General features: G+C 39.7%; 1 protein-coding gene across 3 annotated transcripts in view; it reads left to right on the top strand.

Annotated features, from left to right (window-relative positions):
- Nucleotides 1-21,742, top strand: part of LOC105475099 (secretory carrier membrane protein 1) — a 121,229-nt gene that overhangs the window by 85,620 nt on the left and 13,867 nt on the right. For all 3 annotated transcript variants that reach the window (XM_071098783.1, XM_024790777.2, XM_011730099.3), the window contains 2 exons: nt 14,517-14,618; nt 17,792-17,909. In XM_071098783.1, the coding sequence (XP_070954884.1) occupies nt 14,517-14,618; nt 17,792-17,909 (220 nt within the window). The remainder of the gene's footprint in view (nt 1-14,516; nt 14,619-17,791; nt 17,910-21,742) is intronic.

The following is a 21,742-nucleotide window of genomic DNA, read 5'->3' as shown; positions in this document are numbered from 1 at the left end:
CCTGAGACTTTGCTGAATTTGCTTATCAGCTTCAGGAGATTTTGGGCTGAGACCATGGGGTTTTCTAAATATACAATCATGTCATCTGCAAACAGGGACAATTTGACTTCCTCTTTTCCTAATTGAATACTGTTTCTTTCTTTCTCTTGCCTGATTGCCCTGGTCAGAACTTCCAACACTACGTTGAATAGGAGTGGTGAGAGAGGGCATCCTTGTTTTGTGCCAGTTTTCAGAGGAAATACTTCTAGTTTTTGTCCATTCATTATGATATTGGCTGTGGGTTTGTGATAAATAGCTCTTATTATTTTGAAATATGTTCCATGAATACCTAGTTTATTGAGAGTTTTTACCATGAAGGCTGTTGAATTTTGTCAAAGGTCTTTTCTGCATCTATTGAGATAATCATGATAATCACGTGGTTTTTGTCTTTGATTCTATTTATGTGATGGATTACATTTATTGATTTGCACATGTTGAACCAGTGTTGCATCCCAGGGATGAAGCCATCTTGATCATCGTGGATAAGCTTTTTGATGTTCTTCTGGATTCGGTTTGCCAGTATTTTATTGAGGATTTTTGCATTGATGTTCATCAAGGATATTGGTCTAAAATTATCTTTTTTTTTGTGGTGTCTCTGCCAGGCTTTGGTATCAGGATGATTCTGGCCTCATAAAATGAGTTAGGGGTGATTCCCTCTCTTTCTACTAATAGGAATAGTTTCGGAGGGAATGGTACTAGCTCCTCTTTGTACCTCTGGTAGAATTCTGCTGTGAATTCGTCAGGTCCTGGACTTTATTTGGTTGATAGGCTGTTAATTATTGCCTCAATTTCATAGCCTGTTATTGGTCTATTCAGACATTCGGCTTCTTCCTGGTTTAGTCTTGGGAGTGTGTATGTGTCTAGCAATTTATCCACTTCTTCTAGATTTTATAGTTTATTTGCCTAGAGGTATTTATAGTATTCTCTGATGGTAGTTTGTATTTCTATGGGATCGGTGGTAATATCCCCTTTATAATTTTCTTATTGTGTCTATTTGATTCTTCTCTCTTTTCTTTATCAGTCTTGCTAGCGATCTATCAATTTTGTTGATCTTTTCAAAATATCAGCTCCTGGATTCATTGATTTTTTTGAAGGGTTTTTTGTGTCTCTGTCTCCTTCAGTTCTGCTCTGATCTTTGTTATTTCTTGCCTTCTGCTAGCTTTTGAATGTGTTTGCTCTTGCTTCTCTAGTTCTTTTAATTGTGATGTTAGGGTGTCAATTTTAGATCTCTCCTGCTTTCTCTTGTGGGCATTTAGTGCTATAAATTTCCCTCTACACTCTGCTTTAAACAATGTGTCCCAGAGATTCTGGTATGTTGTGTCTTTGTTCTCACTGGTTTCAAAGAACGTCTTTATTTCAGCCTTCACTTCATTATGTACCCAGCAGTCATTCAGGAGCAGGTTGTTCCGTTTCCATGAAGTTGTGTGGTTTTGAATGAGTTTCTTAATCCTGAGTTCTAATTTGATTGCATGGTGGTCTGAGAGACTGTTTGTTGTGATATCTGTTCTTTTACATTTGCTGAGTACTGCTTTAGTTCTAATTATGTGGTCAATTTTAGAATAAGTGCGATGTGGTCCTGAGAAGAATGTATATTCTGTTGATTTGGGGTGGAGAGTTCTGTAGATGTCTATCTGGTCTGCTTGGTGCAGAGCTGAGTTCAAGTCCTGGATATCCTTGTTAACCTTCTGTCTCGATCTGTCTGATAATGACAGTGGGGTATTAAAGTCTCTCATTACTATTGTGTGGGAGTCTGAGTCTCTTTGTAGGTCTCTAAGGACTTGCTTTATGAATCTCAGTACTCCTAGATTAGGTGCATATATATTTAGGATAGTTAGCTCTTCTTGTTGAATTGATCCCTTTACCATTAGGTAATGGCCTTCTTTCTCTCCTGATCTTTGTTGATTTGAAGTCTATTTTATCAGAAACTAGGATTGCAACCCCTGCTTTTTTATTTGCTTTCAATTTATTTGGTAGATCTTCCTCCATCCCTTTATTTTGAGCCTGTGTGTGTCTCTGCAGGTGAGATGGATCTCCTGAATACAGCACATTGATGGGTCTTGATTCTTTATCCTATTTGCCAGTCTGTGTCTTTTAATTGGGACATTTAGTCCATTTACATTTAATATTAATATTGTTATGTGTGAATTTGATCCTGTCATTATGATGTTAGCTGGTTATTTTGCCCATTAATTGATGCCGTTTCTTCATAGCTTCAATGGTCTTTACAATTTGGTCTGTTTTTGCAGTGGCTGGTACTGGTTGTTTCTTTCCATGTTTAGTGCTTCTTTCAGGAACTCTTCTAAGACAGGCCTAGTGGTGACAAAAATCTGTCAGCATTTTCTTGTCTGTAAGGGATTTTATTTCTGTTTCACTTATGAAGCTTAGTTTGGCTGGATATGAAATTCTGGGTTGAAAATTGTTTCCTTTAAGAATGTTGAGTATTGGCCCCCACTCTCTTCTGGCTTGTAGAGTTTCTGCCGAGAGATCTGCTGTTAGTTTGATGGGCTTCCCTTTGTGTGTAAACCGACCTTTCTCTCTGGCTGCCTTTAACATATTTTTTCTTCATTTCAACCTTGGTCAATCTGACAATTATGTGTCTTGGGGTTGCTCTTGTCGAGGAGTATCTTTGTGGTATTTTCTGAATTTGAATGTTGGCCTGCCTTGGTAGGTTGGGGAAGTTCTCCTGGAATATCCTGCATAGTGTTTTCCAGTTTGGTTCCATTCTCCCCATCACTTTCAGGTACACCAGTCAGATGTAGATTTGGTCTCTTCACATAGTCCCATATTTCTTGGAGGCTTTGTTCATTTATTTTTACTCTTTTTTTCTCTAAACTTCTCTTCTTGCTTCATTTCATTAATTTAATCTTCAATCACTGATACCCTTTCTTCCACCTGATCGAATCGGCTACTGAAACTTGTGCGTGCATCATATAGTTCTTGTGCCATGGTCAGTTGATGGTTCAGTTCCACCAGGTAATTGAAGGTCTTCTCTATGCTGTTTATTCTGGTGAGCCATTTGTCTAATCAGTTTTCAAGGTTTTTAGCTTCTTTGCGATAGGTTTCAACATCCTCCTTTAGCTCAGAGAAGTTTGTTATTACCTATCGTCTGACGTCTTCTTCTCTCAATTCGTCAAAGTCATTCTCTGTCTAGCTTTGTTCTGTTGCTGTCAAGGAGCTGCGTTCCTTTGGCGGAGAAGAAGCGCTCTGATTTTTAGAATTTTCAGCTTTCCTTCTCTGGTTTCTCCCCATCTTTGTGGTTTTATCTACCTTTAGTCTTTGGTGATGGTGACATACAGATGGTATTGTGGTGTGGGTGTCCTTTCTGTTTGTTAGTTTTTCTTCTAACAGTCAGGACCCACAGTTGCAGGTCTGTTGGAGTTTGCTGGAGGTCCACTCCAGACCCTGTTTGCCTGGATATCAGCAGCGGAGGCTGCAGAACAGCAAATATTGCAGAATGGCTAATGTTGCTGCCTGATCCTTCCTCTGGAAGCTTCGTCTCAGAGGGGCACCTGACCATATGAGGTGTCATTCGGCCCTTACTGGGAGGTGCCTCCCAGTTAGGCTACTCAGTGGTCAGGGACCCACTTGAGGAGGCAGTGTGTCTATTCTCAGATCTCAAACTCCATGCTAGGAGAACCACTACTCTCTTCAAAGCTGTCAGACAGGGACGTTTAAGTCTGCAGAAGTTTCTGCTGCCCTTTGTTCAGCTATGTCCTGCCCCCAGAGGTGTAGTCTACTGAGGCAGGCAGGCGTCCTTGAGCTGTGGTGGGCTCCACCCTGTTCGACCTTCCCGACCGCTTTGTTTACCTACTCAAGCCTCAGCAATGGCTGACGCCCCTCTCCCAGCCTCGCTGCTGCCTTGCAGTTCGATCTCAGACTGCTGTGCTAGTGGTGAGTGAGGCTCCATTGGCGTGGTACCTTCCGAGCCAGGTGCAGGATATAATCTCCTGGTGTGCCATTTGGTAAGACTGTTGGGAAAAGCTCAGTATTAGGGTGGGAGTGTCCTGATTGTCCAGGTACCTTCTGTCACGGCTTCCCTTGGCTAGGAAAGGGAATTCCCCTACCCCTTGCACTTCCTGGGTTAGGCGATGCCCCGCCCTGCTTTGGCTCATGCTCCACAGACTGCACGCACTGTCCAACAAGCCCCAGTGAGGGTAACCTGGTACCTCAGTTGGAAATGCAGAAATCGCTTGTCTTCTGCGTCGCTCACACTGCGAGCTGTAGACTGGAGCTGTTCTTATTGGGCCATCTTGGAACCTCCCTCGTGCCATGTTTCTCAGCTCCATCAGGTCATTTAAGGTCTTCTCTGCATTGTTTATTCTAGTTAGCCATTCGTCTAACCTTTTTTCAAGGTTTTTAGCTTCCTTGCAATGGGTTCAAACATAGTCCTTTAGCTCAGAGAAGTTCGTTATTACTGAGCTTCTGAAGCCTACTCTGTCAACTCATGGAAGTCATTCTCCATCCAACTTTGTTCCATTGCTGGCAAGGAGCTGCAATCCTTCGGAGGAGAAGAGGCACTGTAGTTTTTGGAATTTTCAGCTTTTCTGCTCTGGTTTCTCCCCATCTTTGTGGTTTTATCTACCTTTGGTCTTTGATGTTGGTGACCTATAGGTGGGGTTTTGGTGTAGATGTTTTTTTTTTGTTGATGTGGGTGCTGTTCCTTCCTGTTTGTTAGTTTTCCTTCTAACAGGTCCCTCAACTGCAAGTCTGTTGAAGTTTGCTGGAGTTCCACTCTAGACCCTGTTTGCCTGGGTATCACCAGCGGAGGCTGTAGAACAGCAAGTATTGCAGAAGAGCAAATATTACTGCCTTATCCTTCCTCTGGAAGCTTCATCCCAGACGGGCAGCTGCCTGCCTATATGAAGCGTCTGTGGGCCCCTGCTAGGAGGTGTCTCCCTGTTAGGACACATGGGGGTCAGGTACCCACTTGAGGAGGCAGTCTGTCCGTTTTCAGAGCTCAACCGCCATGCTGGGGTAACCACTGCTCTCTTCAAAGCCGTCAGACAGGAATGTTTAAGTTTGCAGCAGTTGCTCTCTTTTGTTCAGCTATGCCCTGCCCACAGAGGTAGAGTCTATACAGGCAGTAGACTGTGCTGAGCTGTGGTGGGCTCCGCCCAATTCGAGCTTCCAGGCCACTTTGTTTACCTCCTCAAGCTTAAGCAATGGTGGACACTGCTCCCCGAGCCAGGTTGCCACCTTGCAGTTTGATCTCAGACTGCTGCGCTAGCAAGGCTCTGTGGGCGTGGCACCCCCTGGAGCCAGGCACAGGAGAGAATCTCCTTGTCTGCTGTTGCTAAGACCTTGGGAAAAGCACAGTATTTAGGCAGGAGTGTCCCGTTTTTCCAGGTAAAGTCTGTCCCGGCTTCCCTTGGCTAGGAAAAGGAAATCTCCCAACCCCTTGCACTTCCCAGGTGAGGTGACACCCCACCCTGCTTCAGCTTACCATTCATGGGCTGCACCCACTGTCCAACCAGTCCCAGTGAGAAAAACCAGGTACCTCAGTTGGAAATGCAGAAATCACCCATCTTCTGTGTCGATCACATTGGGAGTTGCAGACCGGAGCCGTTCCTATTTGGCCATCTTGGAATGGATCAATATAAAGTTTTGATAGTTGATTTAGGGTTTGAAGTTTGTTAATACTTCAGTGAAGAGTTTAGTGGGGAAAATGATGTTTCAAAGCATATGATTAAAATAGTTAGGAAATTTCAAGTGTAAGAGTGATAGGACCATCAAGAGAATTAATATTAAACTTTTCAAGTGGCATAAGTAAAAAGGTGGCTGGGGCAGGGCATGGTGGCTCATGCCCATAATCCCAGCACTTCGGGAGGCCAAGGCAGGCAGATTACCTGATGTCAGGAGTTTGAGACCAGTCTGACCAATGTGGCAAAACCCCGTCTCTACTAAAAGTACAAAAAACCAAAAAACAAAAAAACAAAAATTAGCCAGGCATGGTGGCATGTGCCTGTAATCCCAGCTACTCGGGAGACTGAGGCAAGAGAATTGCCTGAACCTGGGAGGCGGAGTGAGCCGAGATCAGTGAGCCAAGTTTGAGCCACTGCACTCCAGCCTGGGTGACAGAGTGAGGCTCCGTCTCAAAGAAAAACGGTGACTGGGTGTGGTGGCTCATGTGTACAATCCCAGCATTTTGGGAGGCCGAGAGGAGAGGATTGCTTGAGCTCAGGGCTCGAGACCAGTCTGGGCAACATGGTGAAACCTCATCTCTACAAAAAATACAAAAATTAGTCGGTTGTCATGGCATGTGCCTTTAGTCCCAGCTACTTGGGAGGCTGAGGTGGAAGGATTGATTGAGCCCAAGAGGTTGAGGCTGCAGTGAGCTGTGATCATGCTGCTGCACTCTAGACTGGGTGACACAGTAAGATCCTCTCGGCAAAAGCAAAAAGGAAAAAAAAAGGTATGATAAATAGTTTCATGATGTGGTATTCTAGATGTTTCAAAACTCAAACTTTTACTCTTTAGTATTCTCTGTTCATATAGGTGTCATGGAGCTTATTTGCAGAAAAATGTTTGAGTTTTTGTGTTTTTTGTTTTTGTTTTTTTTTTGAGACAGAGTCTCACTTTGTTGCCCAAGCTAGGATCTCTGCTCACTGCAACCTCCGCCTCCTGGGTTCAAGCGATTCTCCTGTCTCAGCCTCCCGAGTAGCTGAGATTACGGGTGCCCACCACCATGCCTGGTTAATTTTTATATTTTTAGTAGAGGCAGAGTTTCACCATGTTGGTCAGGCTGGCCTCGAACTCCTGACCTCAGGTGATCTGCCCAGCTTTGCCTCCCAAAGGGCTGGGATTACAGGTGTGAGCCGCGCGCCTGGCCGAGTTTTCTGTTTTATAAGAGCATAGCCTGTGTAATAGCTTGAAAACAGTCCATTTGTGACCTAGGATCTAATCAATGTTGACTTCTGTTTTCCTTTAAATTAGTTTTATTGTTCAGAGGTAATTTGAAAATGGTTAGCTACTGGCTGATTTTGTCTTTTTAAGCTTTAAAGCTTTTAAGCTGTTTAAGCTTTCTACATTGAGTATCAATGCATATGTGAGATTTTAGTCTTTATATTCTCCTGTATATAAGAAACACTGCATTGAGCATTTAGGGTTAATTTACTTTAGCTAGTGGTGTTCTATTCCTTGATAATTAAATTTCTTGGAGATCATGGAATTGAAATAATATCTTAGAGGTAGTTTTATCACTTGGTTAAAGAATTTTAGCTTAAGGCCGGGCGCTGTGACTCACGCCTGTAATCCCAGCACTTTGGGAGGCTGAAGTGGGTGGATCATGAGGTCAAGAGTTCGAGACCATCCTGGCTAACACGGTGAAACCCCATCTCTGCTAAAAATACAAAAACAAAACAATTAGCCAGGTGTGGTGGTGGGTGCCTGTGGTCCCAGCTACTCGGGAGGCTGAGGCAGGAGAATGGTATGAACCCCAGAGGCAGAGCTTGCAGTGAGCTGAGATCACACCACTGCACTCCAGCCTGGGTGACAGATCTAGACTCCGTTTCAAAAAATAAAAAATAAAAAAAGAATTTTAGCTTAATAGATGCACAGATAGGTTGCATCTTTTGTGTTACCAGCTGTGTATTTGGATTATTTGACCTCTTTAAATCTGTTTGCACATCAGTAAAATAGAGTCAATATTATTGTGCCTCATGGGGGTGTTGTAAGGATTGAATGGGCAATACATGTGTTTGATATAGTCCTTGGCGAATAATGTTCAACAAATGTTAGCTATTATTAAGTCAGTTAAGTATAAAGGATTCAGAGTTTACACCAAGGTTGTGGTCTAGGTTTGATATTATTCAGGTTTGAAACTTCATTTAATATGAGCTTTTTCATTGTCCCCTCTGCTTTTGACAGAACATAGGTGGGAAGAAGAGGGTTCAGAGTCTCTTTCATTCCAGTTCTGTGCTTTTTTAGCCAGACTAGCAAGTGGGTTTTGCTTTTTTTTTTTTTTCCCAGAGATAGGATCTCACTTTGTCACCCAGGCCGGAATGCAATAGCATGACCATTGTTCATTGCTGCTTTATTTTCCGGGCTCAAATGATCCTCCTGCCTCAGCCTCCCAGATAGGCAGGACGACAGGCATGTGCCACTGCACCTAACTTTTTTTATTTTTAATAGAGATGGGGTCTTACTGTATTGCCCAGGCTGTTCTTGAACTCCTGAGCTCAAGCGATCTTCCCACCTTGACTCCCAAAGTTCTAGGATTACAGGCATCAACCACTGTGCCCAGCTCTTAATAGATTTTAAGAGATAGACTCTATTGTAAGTTTAAAATCTTTGAATCTTCTCCCATAGAAACACATATGCAAATTTTTTTGCACTATTGTGGTGAGGGACAGTTCATGGTGCTGCCTTTCAAGCCTACTTATAGACTCCCTGTTCTGGAGAAAGAATTCATTTCAGCATAAAGTTACTAAAGAGGGAGTATGGGGCTGGTTTAGACAGTCTTGGAGCCCCCAAATAAGATAAGAAAAGCACCTGTAGTTGTTAGGTTTCTGTATTAGTCCATTTTCATACCGTTATGAAGAAATGCTCAAGACTGGGTAACTTATAAAGAAAAAGATGTTTAATGGACTCACAGTTCCACATGGCTGGGGAGGCCTCACAATCATGGCAGAAGGTGAAGGAGGAGCAAAGGTATGTCTTACATGGCGGCAGGCAAGAGAGTGTGTGCAGGGAAACTGCCCTTTATAAAACCATCCAATCTTGTGAGACTTACTCACTTTCATAAGAATAGCGCAGGAAAACCTGCCCCCTTGATTCATTTACCTGCCACTAGGTCCCTCCCATGACATGTGAGGATTATGGGAGCTACAATTCAAGATGAGATTTGAGTGGGGACACAGCCAAACCATATCAGTTTCTTTTTATTCTAATGCCTGTATACCATCAATAATTTCTTGTATTACTTGATTCTAGTAGTCGTGATTGTTAGCAACCATGTTCCAGAAATTTTCAGTGTCTTATCACTGCCTAATGCCACTTCTGAGAGTAGGATATTACTTCTGTGAGCAAAACAGTTTATTTTGATACAGTACTACTAGAGTGTAATAGAGGTATCAACAAGTAATATTTATCAGTTGCTTTCTATGTGCCTATGCATTCCCAGCTAAGCACTTCACCTGCATTATTTTATTTGTATAAAAGCATGTTTCACTATTACCCCATTTAGCAAATGGAAAATCTCAGGCTTAATACTTTGCCCAAAGTCACACAACTTTAAGTGGGAGAGTCTGGATTCAAACCCAAGTGTGTAAATTTGTGTTCTTATATCTGCTATGTGGAGTTGCCAGAGTTAAAGACATTTAGTGCTGTGTGCTTTAGTTAACTTGTGTCTCCACATCTTAGCCCTTTGAAATAATGAAATACTTTGTCTTTTCCTGTCACGCCAAATGGTAGTTGTAATTAATATCTCTGGTATTGATTTGGCGTGTGAAATAAACTTTATAAGATCAAATAAGCTTATTTTCTGAAATTTATTATCATACTTTAGGGAAGAACTTTTCTATTAAAATTGTGCTGCAACTTGGCTGTAGAATTCATTAAACCAAAAACTACTTGCTTATTTGAAGTTCAGTTTTCCAGTAGGCTTTGATCTGAAAGAGCCAGGATGGCAAGTAGTAGAGAGCTTTTATTTATGTATTCTGATGAGGAAATACATTACTTAGGTGGATTTATTATGAATAAATATCCATGATACCATAAATACTTTATCATAAACTGAGGCTGATTACAATTTAAGCCACATAGCTTAAATCAATGTATAGTGTTTTTTAAAAAAAATCTATATTTCTGTTCTTTGTTTGGTTTAAAATAGCTATGTTCAAGCTGATTTAAACAGTCTGCTTTCTAATCTGTTCCTGCCCACAAGACCACCTTAGGTTAGGTTCTGAATGCCAATAGAAGTTCTTCTTCCCCTGATGATTCCCCCCCCCCCCCCCGCCCGGACCTTTTCTGATTCTGGCTAAGGTACAGCCCTCCTGGGGGTCTTCTGTCTCTTCCAGAGCTCCTCAGCTTTTCCTTGCCCTTCCCTCAAGCATCTGAAAGGAACTTGATATTCACATGATGATTGTATTGCTTCAGATTGTTTTGAATTTGACTGATTTTGCATTTGCAGTAGTTTGGACAGCTTAGGTAAGGGAAGATTTGTGCTCTCTTGGAGATGAGAATCTAGGTAGCTGGGATATGGAGTTTATGTCTTAGAGAGCTTTGAAGTGTTTTAAAATAATCATTCATATTCATGGTCAGTGTACAATAAAATGAGTTTTATTGTCTCCTTATTCAGAAATAGAAAAGTTGGTAAAATGAAGTAAATAAAATCTATTGAGAATGATATTTAACCTGCATTTAGCTTCATTTAAAGTAAAACTAGACAAAAGTAGACTTTGAGGTTTTCATTTGATCAGTTTTGTACACTGTGCATTTGTTTGTACTAACTATAGATACAGATAGAGGAAGGTGGACTAGTTTTAACATAGTTCCATTTGTATTTGAAAGCAATGTTTTAGAAATAGTTTTTGAGTAGGACTTCTTAATTTTTAAAACGTATTCAGTATCTTCTAATAGATTTCCTAACTAGAAATTATAATTAGGCATTTTTAGCTTCTAGAATGTGTCTATGAATTTGGAACCAAGGGAGTGGACATAGCTGTTGTGAAGCCTGTAGACATTATTCAACCCCTTTTTAGAGCACATATTTTATATATTTATAATGTAAAACATTTTAATAGTCTGGTTTCTTGGCACACAAAATAGAAGTAAAAACTCTAAGTGAAACAAACAGAATATTAAGTTATATTCTTCATTCTTTGCCAGAGGGACAGGGAAATAGAAATATACTTTAGAAGTGTCTGTTTCAAAATAGTAAAAGAAAAATGATTATTAGAAGTGATGTTTTGTATAGTGACCCTAGAGAGATGAGTCATACATAGGATTTCTATTCAATATTATAAAAATAGCATTTTAAATTGTAGATTTTGATGTTGGTTATTTTTCGTTAATAATTTTTCTCAGCCGTATGGTCATTAATACCAACTTTGGTGTAATATAGTACTGATACAATTACTATAAGATGTGGAACCATTTAATTTAAATCTGACTGACATAGAAAACATTATTAATGAACCATTAAAATTTGCTCTTTTGTACCTTGGGGGAAATGGCTGATTCTAGAGCAGGGGTCTCCAACCCCTGGGCTGCAGGCTTGTACTGGTCCGTGGCCTGTTAGGAACCAGGCCACATAGCAGGAAGTGAGCAGCTAGCTAGCCTTACCACCTGGTCTCCGCCTCCTGTCAGATCAGCAGTGGCATTAGATTCTCATAGGAGCACAAACCCTATTGTGAACTGTGTGTACAAGGGATCTAGGTTGCAGGCTCCTTATGAGAATCTAATGCTGATGATCTGAGACAGTTTCATCCTGAAACCATCCCACCCCACCATACATAGAAAAATTGTTTTCCACGAAACAGGTCCCTGGTGCCAAAAAGGCTGGGGACCGCTGCTTTACTGTATTCATGTTAACTCATTGCCATGTTTGTACACTGGTTATAGAAATGTAAAAAACTTAAAATAGTCAAGACAACTTTGAAAAAGAACAATAAAGTTGATGGACTAACACTATCTAATTAGAAGTCTTACTAGAAAACTTCAAAATCAAAATAGTATAATATTGACGAAAAGGTAGACAAATAGAAGAGTGGGAGAGAATGGCGAGCCCAGAAATAAACCCACCCATAGTCAAACTACTAATTTTGAGAAAGGTACAAAGGGAATGCAATGCAGAAAGGACAGTCTTTTTAAGAAATGATGTTAGAACAATTGGATAACCAAAAAAGAACTTCATACTTGATGTGATATTTTAAAAAATTAGCTCAAAAAAGAACATAGACTTGAATGTAAAACTGAAAATAGAAAACTAGAAAAAAACAGGAAAAAAAATCTTTACATCCTTGGCTTGGCAGCTTTCTCAGAAATAACAGTAAAATCAAGATATATAAAAGAACAAGTGTGAATATACTGTAGTTCATAAAAAGGCAAAACTCCTCTTCAAAGAAACTTTCTTCTTCCTCCTCCCCCCCTTCCCCTCCTCCTGTTTCTCTCGCTTCCCCCCTCCTCCCATTTCTCCCTCTTCCCCTCCTCCCATTTCTCCCTCTTCCCCTCCTCCCATTCCTCCCTCTTCCCCTCCTCCTATTCCTCCCTCTTCCACTCCTCCCATTCCTCCCTCTTCCCCCCTCCTTCCCCTCCTCCCATTCCTCCCTCTTTCCCCCTTGTCCTCCTCCTCTTCCTCCCTCCTCCTCTTCCTCCCTTCTCCTCTTCCTCCCTCCTCCTCTTCCTCCCTCCTCCTCTTCCTCCCTCCTCCCCCTCCTCCTCTTCCTCCCTCCCCCTCTTCCTCCCTCCTTCCACTCCTCTCCTCCTCCCCTCTCCCTCTCTCCCCCTCCCCCTCTCTTCCCCTCCCCCCTCTCCCTGTCCCCCTCCTTCCCTCTCCCCCTACCTCCTCCCCCTCCTCCCTCCTCCCTCCTCCCCTTCCTCCCTCCTCCCCTTCCTCCCTCCTCCCCTTCCTCCCTCCTCCCCTTCCTCCCTCCTCCCCTTCCTCCCTCCTCCCCTTCCTCCCTCCTCCCCTTCCTCCCTTCTCCCCTCTCCCCCTACCTCCTCCCCCTCCTCCGTCTTCTCCTTCCTCCCTCCTCTCCCTCCTCCTCCAATACTACTACTACTACTTCTTCTTCCTCTTCCTCCTCTTTCTCCTCTTCCTCTCCTCCCCCCGCCTTTTTTAAATGAAGATGGGTGTCTGCTATATTGCCCAGGCTGGTGTCAAACTCCTGGCCTCAAGCAATCCTTTGCCTCAGGGCCTGAATAGCTGAGATTACAGGTGTGAGCCATTACGCCAGCTCCCAAAAGACACTCTTAAAAGAATGAAAAGATAAGCAACAGACTCCTTTGTCAAGCGTATATCTGAAAGAGGACTTGTACTTCTAGAATATAGTATTAAAAACTGTCACAACTCAATGATAAGGGAAAAAGCAATCTAATTACAACATCAGAAAAAGATTTTCACTAGTTCATGAAAGAAGATCTGTATATGACAAAAAGCACATAAAAAGATGCTCAACAATATTACTTATTAGGAAGATGCAAATTAAAACCACATAAGATATCACTATACGTCTATTAGAATAGCTAGAATTAAGAAGACCATAACAAGTGTTAGTGAGATGTGGAGAAGCTGAAATACTCATGTACTGCCAGTGGGGATGAAAAATAGAACAACTAGGCCGGGCGCGGTGGCTCACACCGGTAATCCCAGCACTTTGGGAGGCTGAGGTGGGCAGATCACTTGAGGTTAGGAGTTCGAGACCAGCCTGACCAGCATGGAGAAACCCTGTCTGTACTAAAAATACAAAATTAGCTGGGCATGGTGGCCCATGCCTGTAATCCCAGCTACTCGGGAGGCTGAGACAGGAGAATCGCTTGAACCTGGGAGGCGGTTGCGGTGAGCCGAGATCACGCCATTGCACTCCAGCCTGGGCAACAAGAGCGAAACTTCATCTCAAAAAAAAAAAAAAAGAAAAATAGAACAACCTGTTTGTAAAACAGTTTGGCTGTTTCTTAAAAAGTTATACCTATACCTATGATATGTTCCAGCCTTTCCCACTTGTAGGTATTTACCTAAGAGAAGAAGGAAATATATGTTCATGGGAAGACTTGTACATGACTATTAATAATAGCTTTATTATCAATAATAACAATAATAACTTTATTTGTAATAATAAAAAACTAGAAACAACCTAAATGTCCAACAGTGAATGAATAAACTGTGGTATATTTACACAATGGAATACTACTCAACAATGAAAAGGAATGAACTTTTGATACATGCCACAAAACTGGGTGAATCTCAGAATAGTGGTACTGAGTAAAATGAGCCAGACAAGAAAAAAAGACTATATAATATATGATCCCATTTATATAAAACTCTAAAATAGTCAAACTATGGTAACAGAAAAGGAGTGGGTAGGGTAGGGCTACCAAGGGTTTCAAGGAACTTTGGGGATATGCTCACCGTAGTGATTGGGGAATCAGGTATATAAACGTGTCAAAACTTATTAAAGCGATATTTTAAACATTTACAATTCATTGTATGTTGATTATAATTCTAAATGCTGTTTAATAAAAGAAGAAAATGAATAAGTTTTTTTGTCAAGAGGGATTGTGGTGCAGTTGGAAATTGAAAGGACAAAGTGAGGTTAGAATAACGATATCTAATGTTAGTATGACGAGTTCACACAAGTTATTACCATATTGTTAACTTGAGGCCTCAGGTGGTTGCCACTTTTTTTTTTTGTTTATGCTTTTAAGGTTTGAATGTCATTCTGCAGGTGAGTGTAAAGATAATGAGAAAAATGACATTTTCCCCCTTTTTTCTTTCTAACCCCCTTTTTTCTTTCTTTCTTTTTTTTTTTTTTTTAAAGGAGTGACAGTTCATTTAGATTCTTTGTATTCTTCTTCGTCTATATTTGTCAGTTTGCTGTACATGTACTCCAAGCTGCAGGATTTCATAATTGGGGCAATTGGTAAGTTGTTTTTTTGTTTTTCTTTTTCTTTTCTTTTTTTTTTTTTTACTAGTTTTCAGCTTTAATATTGTATTATAATTTTTGGCTTCCTAACCTAGTTAACACAGAAAAACCAGATTAGAAAAAATGAAAGCAAAAATTGTTTTAAAAATGCAATTTAAAAATGTCATAAGGCATAAACTTTGGACAAACCTGTCTCTTTGAAGATTATGTTCCCATCTTTAAAAACAGCACATTTTATCTAGTTTAAATAAATATATGTATGTAAGGGGCACTAAGAGGAAGACTGCAGAAGAGACTGAGGTGGTCAGAGAGATAGAGGGACCAAGGAATGTGGAAGGGGCAGGAAAGAATTTCAGGGATTTTAAGGAAAAGGATACCTATTATGTGTAAAGCCCTATTTTAGGTGTACAAACAGATATCTTTTTATATATGAGTATACATGGACACTTGTCTTTGAAAGGTAGAATCACTGCACATACGTATATACATACATCTTTAAACAATCGAATCATTCTCATGGCTCATTCAGTGGGGGACCCTCAGAAATGGAGACTATCTGGACCCAGGCTAGGAGGTAATAGCAGATTTAGGTCTCTCTTTACACTCTGATGCAAACATTCCTTGAGTGAAATGGTGAGTGGAAGAGTACACATCTCTAAAAGTATCTGTTCCTCTCTTCTTTCTTTTATACTGACTTGCATTCAGCTGTATTCTTACATGCCAGAAGCATATGTGATGCAACTTTGTTCCACTGTGTACATAAACCAAAATTGAAATTAGCGTTTAATTAGAGTGTGTTGAGGACTTAAATTTAGTATGCTGCTACTGAGGTGGAGTAGTGATTGGCAGTCAGACAACTCTTGGCAGTTCTGCAGAGCTCCTAATGGTCATAAATATATGCAGAGAATTTATATAGATATTTTAAATCAGTTCTCAGAAAAAGTAGTTTTTATTATTATTTTAAATAGTATCTAGTTTTTGGTATTTTAGGGAAAGGAAGTGTTTTAAATGTTTAATTAAAAATATACTGCTTACTTTAACAGTACAAGGTTTTTTTTATTCTTGCGAAATTGAGGTAATTTCTTTTGCTTTTTAGCACAGACATAGGGAAAATGCTAAAATTGAGCATAACAGCATGTATGTGACTAAATAGCGTACAAAGAGTCTGCTAATGAGGGTGCATATAGAATGGACCTGTTTTAAGATAGACCCACATGTAATTCAGATTTTTTAGGTTAAACTTTTTACTTTTAGGTAATTGTAGATTCACATACAATCGTAAGAAATAATGCAGAGATCTCAGGTACCCTTTATCTAGTTTCTCCCAATGGTACTAATCTTGCAGAACTATAGTAAAATATAAAAACCAAGATCTTGACGTTGATAGTAAAGATACAGCACATTTTCATCACCAGCAGATTCCTCATGTTGCTTTTTCATAGCCACACTCAAAACCTCCCTTTTCCCCCTCACTCCTTAACCCCTGGCAATCCCTAATGTGTTCTTCATTTCTGTTGTTTTGTCATTTCAAGAAGGTTATAGATGTGGAATCATAGTCTATAGCCTTTGGCTTTTTTCACTCAGTGTTATTTTCTGGAGATTTATCCAGGTTGTTATGTGTATCTGTAGTTTATTCCAATTGGTTGGTTGGTTGAGACAGAGTCTCACCCTGTCACCCAGGCTGTAGTGCAGTGGGGTGATCTCAGCTCACTGCCTCCACCTCCTCGGTTCAAGTGATTCTCATGCCTCAGCCTCCCAGTTACTAGCTGGGATTACAGGCACCTCCCACCCAGCCCAGCTAAGTTTTCTGTTTTTAGTAGAGACAGGGTTTCACGATGTTGCCAGTTAGGTCTTGAACTCCTGGCCTCATGTGATCTGCCCGCCTCAGCCATCCAAAATGCTGGGATTACAAGCATGACCTACCATGTCTGGGCTCCTTTTTATTTTTGAGTAGTGTTCTATGATATGGATGTATCACAGGTTATTTAACAGTTCACCAGTTGAAGGACATCAGTATTGTGTCCAGTTTTGGACTATTACAAATAAAGCTGCCACGAAATTTGTGAATAGATTTTTGTGTGAACATAATTTTCATTTCTCTGGGATACATGCCAAGAGTGTAATTATTGGGTTATATGGACGTTGTATATTTAGTTTTTTAAAGAAACAAACTGTTTTCTAGAGTGGCTGTACTATTTTACACTCCTACCAACAAGTATGAGCAATTTAGTCTCCACTTCCTCACCAGCATTTGGTGGTTATAACTTTTTCTTTTAGCCATCCTAATAGGTGATATCTCATTGTGGTTTTGAACATCTTTTCATGTGCTTATTTGTTGTCTTTATGTCCTCTTGCTAAAATGTCTCTTCATGTCTTTTATCCATTTTCTTAATAATTTTTTTGTTCTGTTGAGCTTTGAAAGTTATGTATATTCTAGATGTGAATCCGTTGTTGGATATATGGTTTGTAAATACCTTCTTCCATAATTCAGCAGAATTGAAAATAAACATTTTAAAAAATGTAGTAGTAGGCCAGGCACGGTGGCTCACGCCTGTAATCCCAGTGCTTTGGGAGGCCAAGTCAGGTGGATCATGAGGTCAGGAGTTTGAGACCAGTCTGACCAACATGGCGAAACCCCATCTCTACTAAAAATACAAAAAGTAGCCAGGCGTGGTGGCGCACACCTGTAATCCCAGCAAATCAGGAGGCTAAGGCAGGAGAATCGCTTGAACCCAGGAGGTGGAGGTTACAGTGAGCCGAGATCATGCCACTACACTCTAGCTTAGGCGACAGAGCGAGACTTTGTCTCAAAAAAAGTAATAAACTCAAAACTCGTAAGCTTAAAAAATGTACAGCTTAAAAAATGTACAGTCTGGAATTAAACACTTGAGCCTCTGGAGTTTGGTTTGCTTTCGAATTCAGACTATGCCATTTATAAGCTGTATGACCTCAGGCAAGTTACTGAATATATCTCAGTTTCTCATTTGTAAAATTAGGGATTTAAAACTCATCTGTCCTATTGGGTGGGTTGTGAGAGTTAAATGCGCTAATACACATAAAGAACTTGAACATTGCTTGACTGGTAAGTGTTGAATATGTGTTAGATATTATGCTATTTTTAAAAAGTTTACATTAACTTTTGCCTAATTACACTTTTTATTACTTTGTAGTGGTTGGATTTCATCCCTTACTGGTCTCAACCAAAATATTCCTGTTGGAATCATGATGATAATCATAGCAGCACTTTTCACAGCGTCAGCAGTCATCTCACTAGTTATGTTCAAAAAAGTAAGTGAAATGTTATGTCTAAATTTTTATAGTGAACCTGATGTAAAGTTTTCATTTTCCCATTTTGCTGTAATTTGGTGTAACCTGAAGCCATTTTATCGTTATTGTACAAGCTTGCTTTCTGAGGATTACTTTTTACAATTAAAAGTTATACATAGGTACATTTTAGAAAATTGCATCACTTTTTAAACTTCAGTAAAAAGGGAGTATTTTAAAATCATTTTAACTGAAAGCTTTCATGAGTTAAAGAGTCAGCCTCATTTTTAAAATTTGGATTTTTAAATATATGCTAAATTTCTTTTTTTTAATATGAAGCATATTAGCCTGATTAATGAATAGAAGCAAAACTGTTATATGGCGTGTACTGTTCATTCATATATACTTCTTAGGTTTTGTTTTTTTGGTTTTTTAAAATTTTTTATTATAAATTCAGAGGAAACGTGCAAGTTTGTTACATGGTTATGTTGCATAATGCTGGGGTTTGGGCTTCTATTGAACCCATCACCCAAATAGTGAACATAGTACCTGATAGTTTTTCAAGCTTTGCTCTTCTCCCTCCCTTTTGGAGTCCCCAGTGTCTGTTGTATCCATCTTTATGTCTGTGTGAACCCTTTGTTTAGCTCCCGCTTCTGAGTGAGAACATGCAGTATTTGATTTTCTGTTTATGTGTTAATTCACTTAGGATAATGGCCTCCAGCTGCATCTATGTTGCTATGAAGGACGTAATTTCATTTTTTTATGTGGTATAGTATTTCATGGTGTATATGTATCACATTTTCTTTATTCAGTCTACTATTTATGGACACTTTGGTTGATTCTATGACTTTGCTATTGTGAATAGTGCTGCAATAAGCATATGAGTGCAGGTGTCTTTTTGATAAAAGGATTTCTTTTCCTTTGGTTAGATACCCAGTAGGGGGATTGCTGGGTTGAGTGGAAGTTCTATTTTTACTTCTTTGAGAAATCTCCATACTGTTTTCCATAGAAGTTGAAGAAATGTACATTCCCATTAATGGTATATAAGCATTCCATTTTCTCTGCATCCTTGCCAACATCTGCTATTTTTTGACTTTTTAATAATAGCCATTTTGACTGGTGTGAAATGGTAATTATTGTGGTTTTGATTTGCATTTCTCTGATTGGTGATGTTGAGATTTCTTATGTTTGTTGGCTGTTTGTATGTCTTTATTCAAGAATCGTCTGTTGATGTCCTTTGCCTACTTTTTAATGGGGTTGTTTTTTTTCTTGTTGATTTAAGTCCTTTATAAATTCTGATTGTTAGTCCTTTGTCAGATGCATAGTTTGCACATATTTTCTCCCATTCTTTAGATTGTCTGTTTACTCTGTTTATTCTCGCTCTTTCTTTCTTTCTTTCGGTCTTTCCTCCGTCTCTGTCTTCCTGTCTTTCTTTCTGTTGCCCAGGCTGGAGTGTAGTGGTGTGATGTTGGCTCACTGCAGCCTCTGCCTCCTGGGTTCAAGCAGTTCTCACGTTTTATCCTCCTGAGTAGCTGGGATTACAGGTGTGGCACCCGGCTAATTTTTTTGTATTTGTTATAGAGATGATTTTGCCATGTTGGCCAGTCTAGTCTCTAACTCCTGACCTGAAGTGATCCACTTGCCTTGGCTTCCCAAAGTTTGGGAGTACAGGCGTGAGCCACCGCACCCAGCCTATATCTTGAAACTTTACTCAAGTTATTTATCAGGTTTAGGAGTCATTTGGAGGAATCGTTAGGATTTGTAACTGCCCAGTTGTTTTAGCTACACTTCTTCCTGGAGAATTCCCAAGTCTATTTTCACATCCTTAAATAAAAAAATCATTAGTGTTTTTATTTGTTTATTTAAAGTTTTGTTTTGTCTTGCATATATATAATTTTGATATATTTTATACGTATTCAAACATGATATTGAGACCTTGGGAATAACACCTATGTTTTAAATGATAAAGACTTTTTGATAGTTCTCACTTTAAAGAAAATAAGTACTTATAATTTTTTTACTATTTTATTTCTTGAGGATATGTATGAGAAATGCATAGAAATAATTTTACCTTATATTTAAAACCACTTTGTACTCTTTCAGTACTTTACTCAGATATTTGCCTTTTATCCTTCTCAAAACCCTATGAAGGTTAAACCGTGTCTGTTCTTCCATATTTTCTCCATTTGAAATTTTTAACTTCTCTTCTGCACCAAACACACATACCATTGACACTCAGCTTTCTAATGTTACTTTTCCAGTTTTCCTTTTCCAGTTTCCTTTTCCAGTTTTCCTCCTCCTTAACCTCTGTAGCTTTCTATACCACAGGTGGCTCCTCTGCTAAGACTTTGCAATGATGTTCTAATTCTCCTGCCTCTGTGGCTATTCTTTCTCATCCATGTCTTTATCCAGTTCATAATAAGGTCTTAAATGTAATCAGCTCTTTGTGCTGTGCAGTCATTTTCTTTGGGAATTTCATCTTCCCTTACTTTTTTCAGTTTCTTCTCTACCTAGGTGACCTAGAATCTTGGAATTGGAAAAGATAATGCTTTGCATAAACCTTTAGTTGCATCTTCAGTTTGTCATTTTCATCTCCAGTTGTTGATTGATATCATCTTTTCACAGTAATGCATCATAAACTCTTCAGTTTCTTAGTGCTAGATGTTCCTTTTGAATGTTCTGATTAATATTCAAGAAGCGTTTATTAAGACCATATATTGTATAGATTCAGTTATTATGAAATATCTAAAATGGGCAAATATATAGAGACAGAAAATATATTACAGCTTGACTGTGGCTTATGGGTGGGGTGGGGAGTGGGGGTAATGAAAGTATTCTAAAATTAGGTTGTGTAGATGTTATAGTCACAACTCTATGACTATACTAAAAATCATTGAATTATACACTTTAAAGGGTAAATTGCATAGTATACAGATTTTATCTTACTGAAGCTTTTTTTTTTTTTTTAAGAAACACTTATTGAATACCTACTATGAATGAGATGGCAATAAGCACTTTATGTAATTCCATTGAACATTTTTGTCAGTGCTGTGATTGCTTCTGTCAGTGCTTCCATTACCTTTTTTTTTTTTTTTTTTTTGAGGCAGAATCTTGCTCTGTCGCCAGGCTGAAGTGCAATGGCATGATCTCGGCTCACTGCAGCCCCTGCCTCCCAGGTTCAAGCAATTCTCCTGACTCAGCCTCCCAAGTAGCTGGGATTACAGGCATGCACCACCACACTTAGCTTTTTTTTTTTTTTTTTTTGAAATGGAGTCTTGCTCTGTCACCAGGCTGAAGTGCAGTGGCACGATCTCTGCTCACTGCAACCTCCAGCTCCCTGGTTCAAGCAATTCTCCTGCCTCAGCCTCCTGAGTAGCTGGAATTACAGGCGTGCGCCACCATGCCCAGCTAATTTTTGTATTTTTAGTTGAGACAGGGTTTTACCATTTTGGCCGGGATGGTCTTGATCTCCTGACCTCGTGATCCACCTACTGGGATTATAGGCATGAGCCACCATGCCCAGCTGCTTCCATTACTTTTTAATTCACTTTCTTAGATCCCTTTTTAGTATCTTTTCCATCTTTCTCTTCTTTTCCATTTCCAACCTCAGCTAATCCCGAAATTTGTTTTTACAGGTTACTTACATTCCCTCATCCTTCTCGCAGTTCATTTAATATATAATTACCATATTAACCTTAAAAAAGGTTAATATATAATTACCATATTAACCTTAAAAAAAACCCCAAAAATCGCTCTGCAGGTTTTTGATGTGGATCTGGGATTGGGAATGGGATTTTGGTGGCAGTGCGAAGAAGGGCTACATTCAGAAACACCAGCATCGCTAAGGTTGTAAAAAC

Source organism: Macaca nemestrina, chromosome 6 (assembly GCF_043159975.1).
Source record: "Macaca nemestrina isolate mMacNem1 chromosome 6, mMacNem.hap1, whole genome shotgun sequence".
NCBI lineage: Eukaryota > Metazoa > Chordata > Mammalia > Primates > Cercopithecidae > Macaca > Macaca nemestrina.
This window is presented reverse-complemented; position numbering and strand designations above follow the sequence as displayed.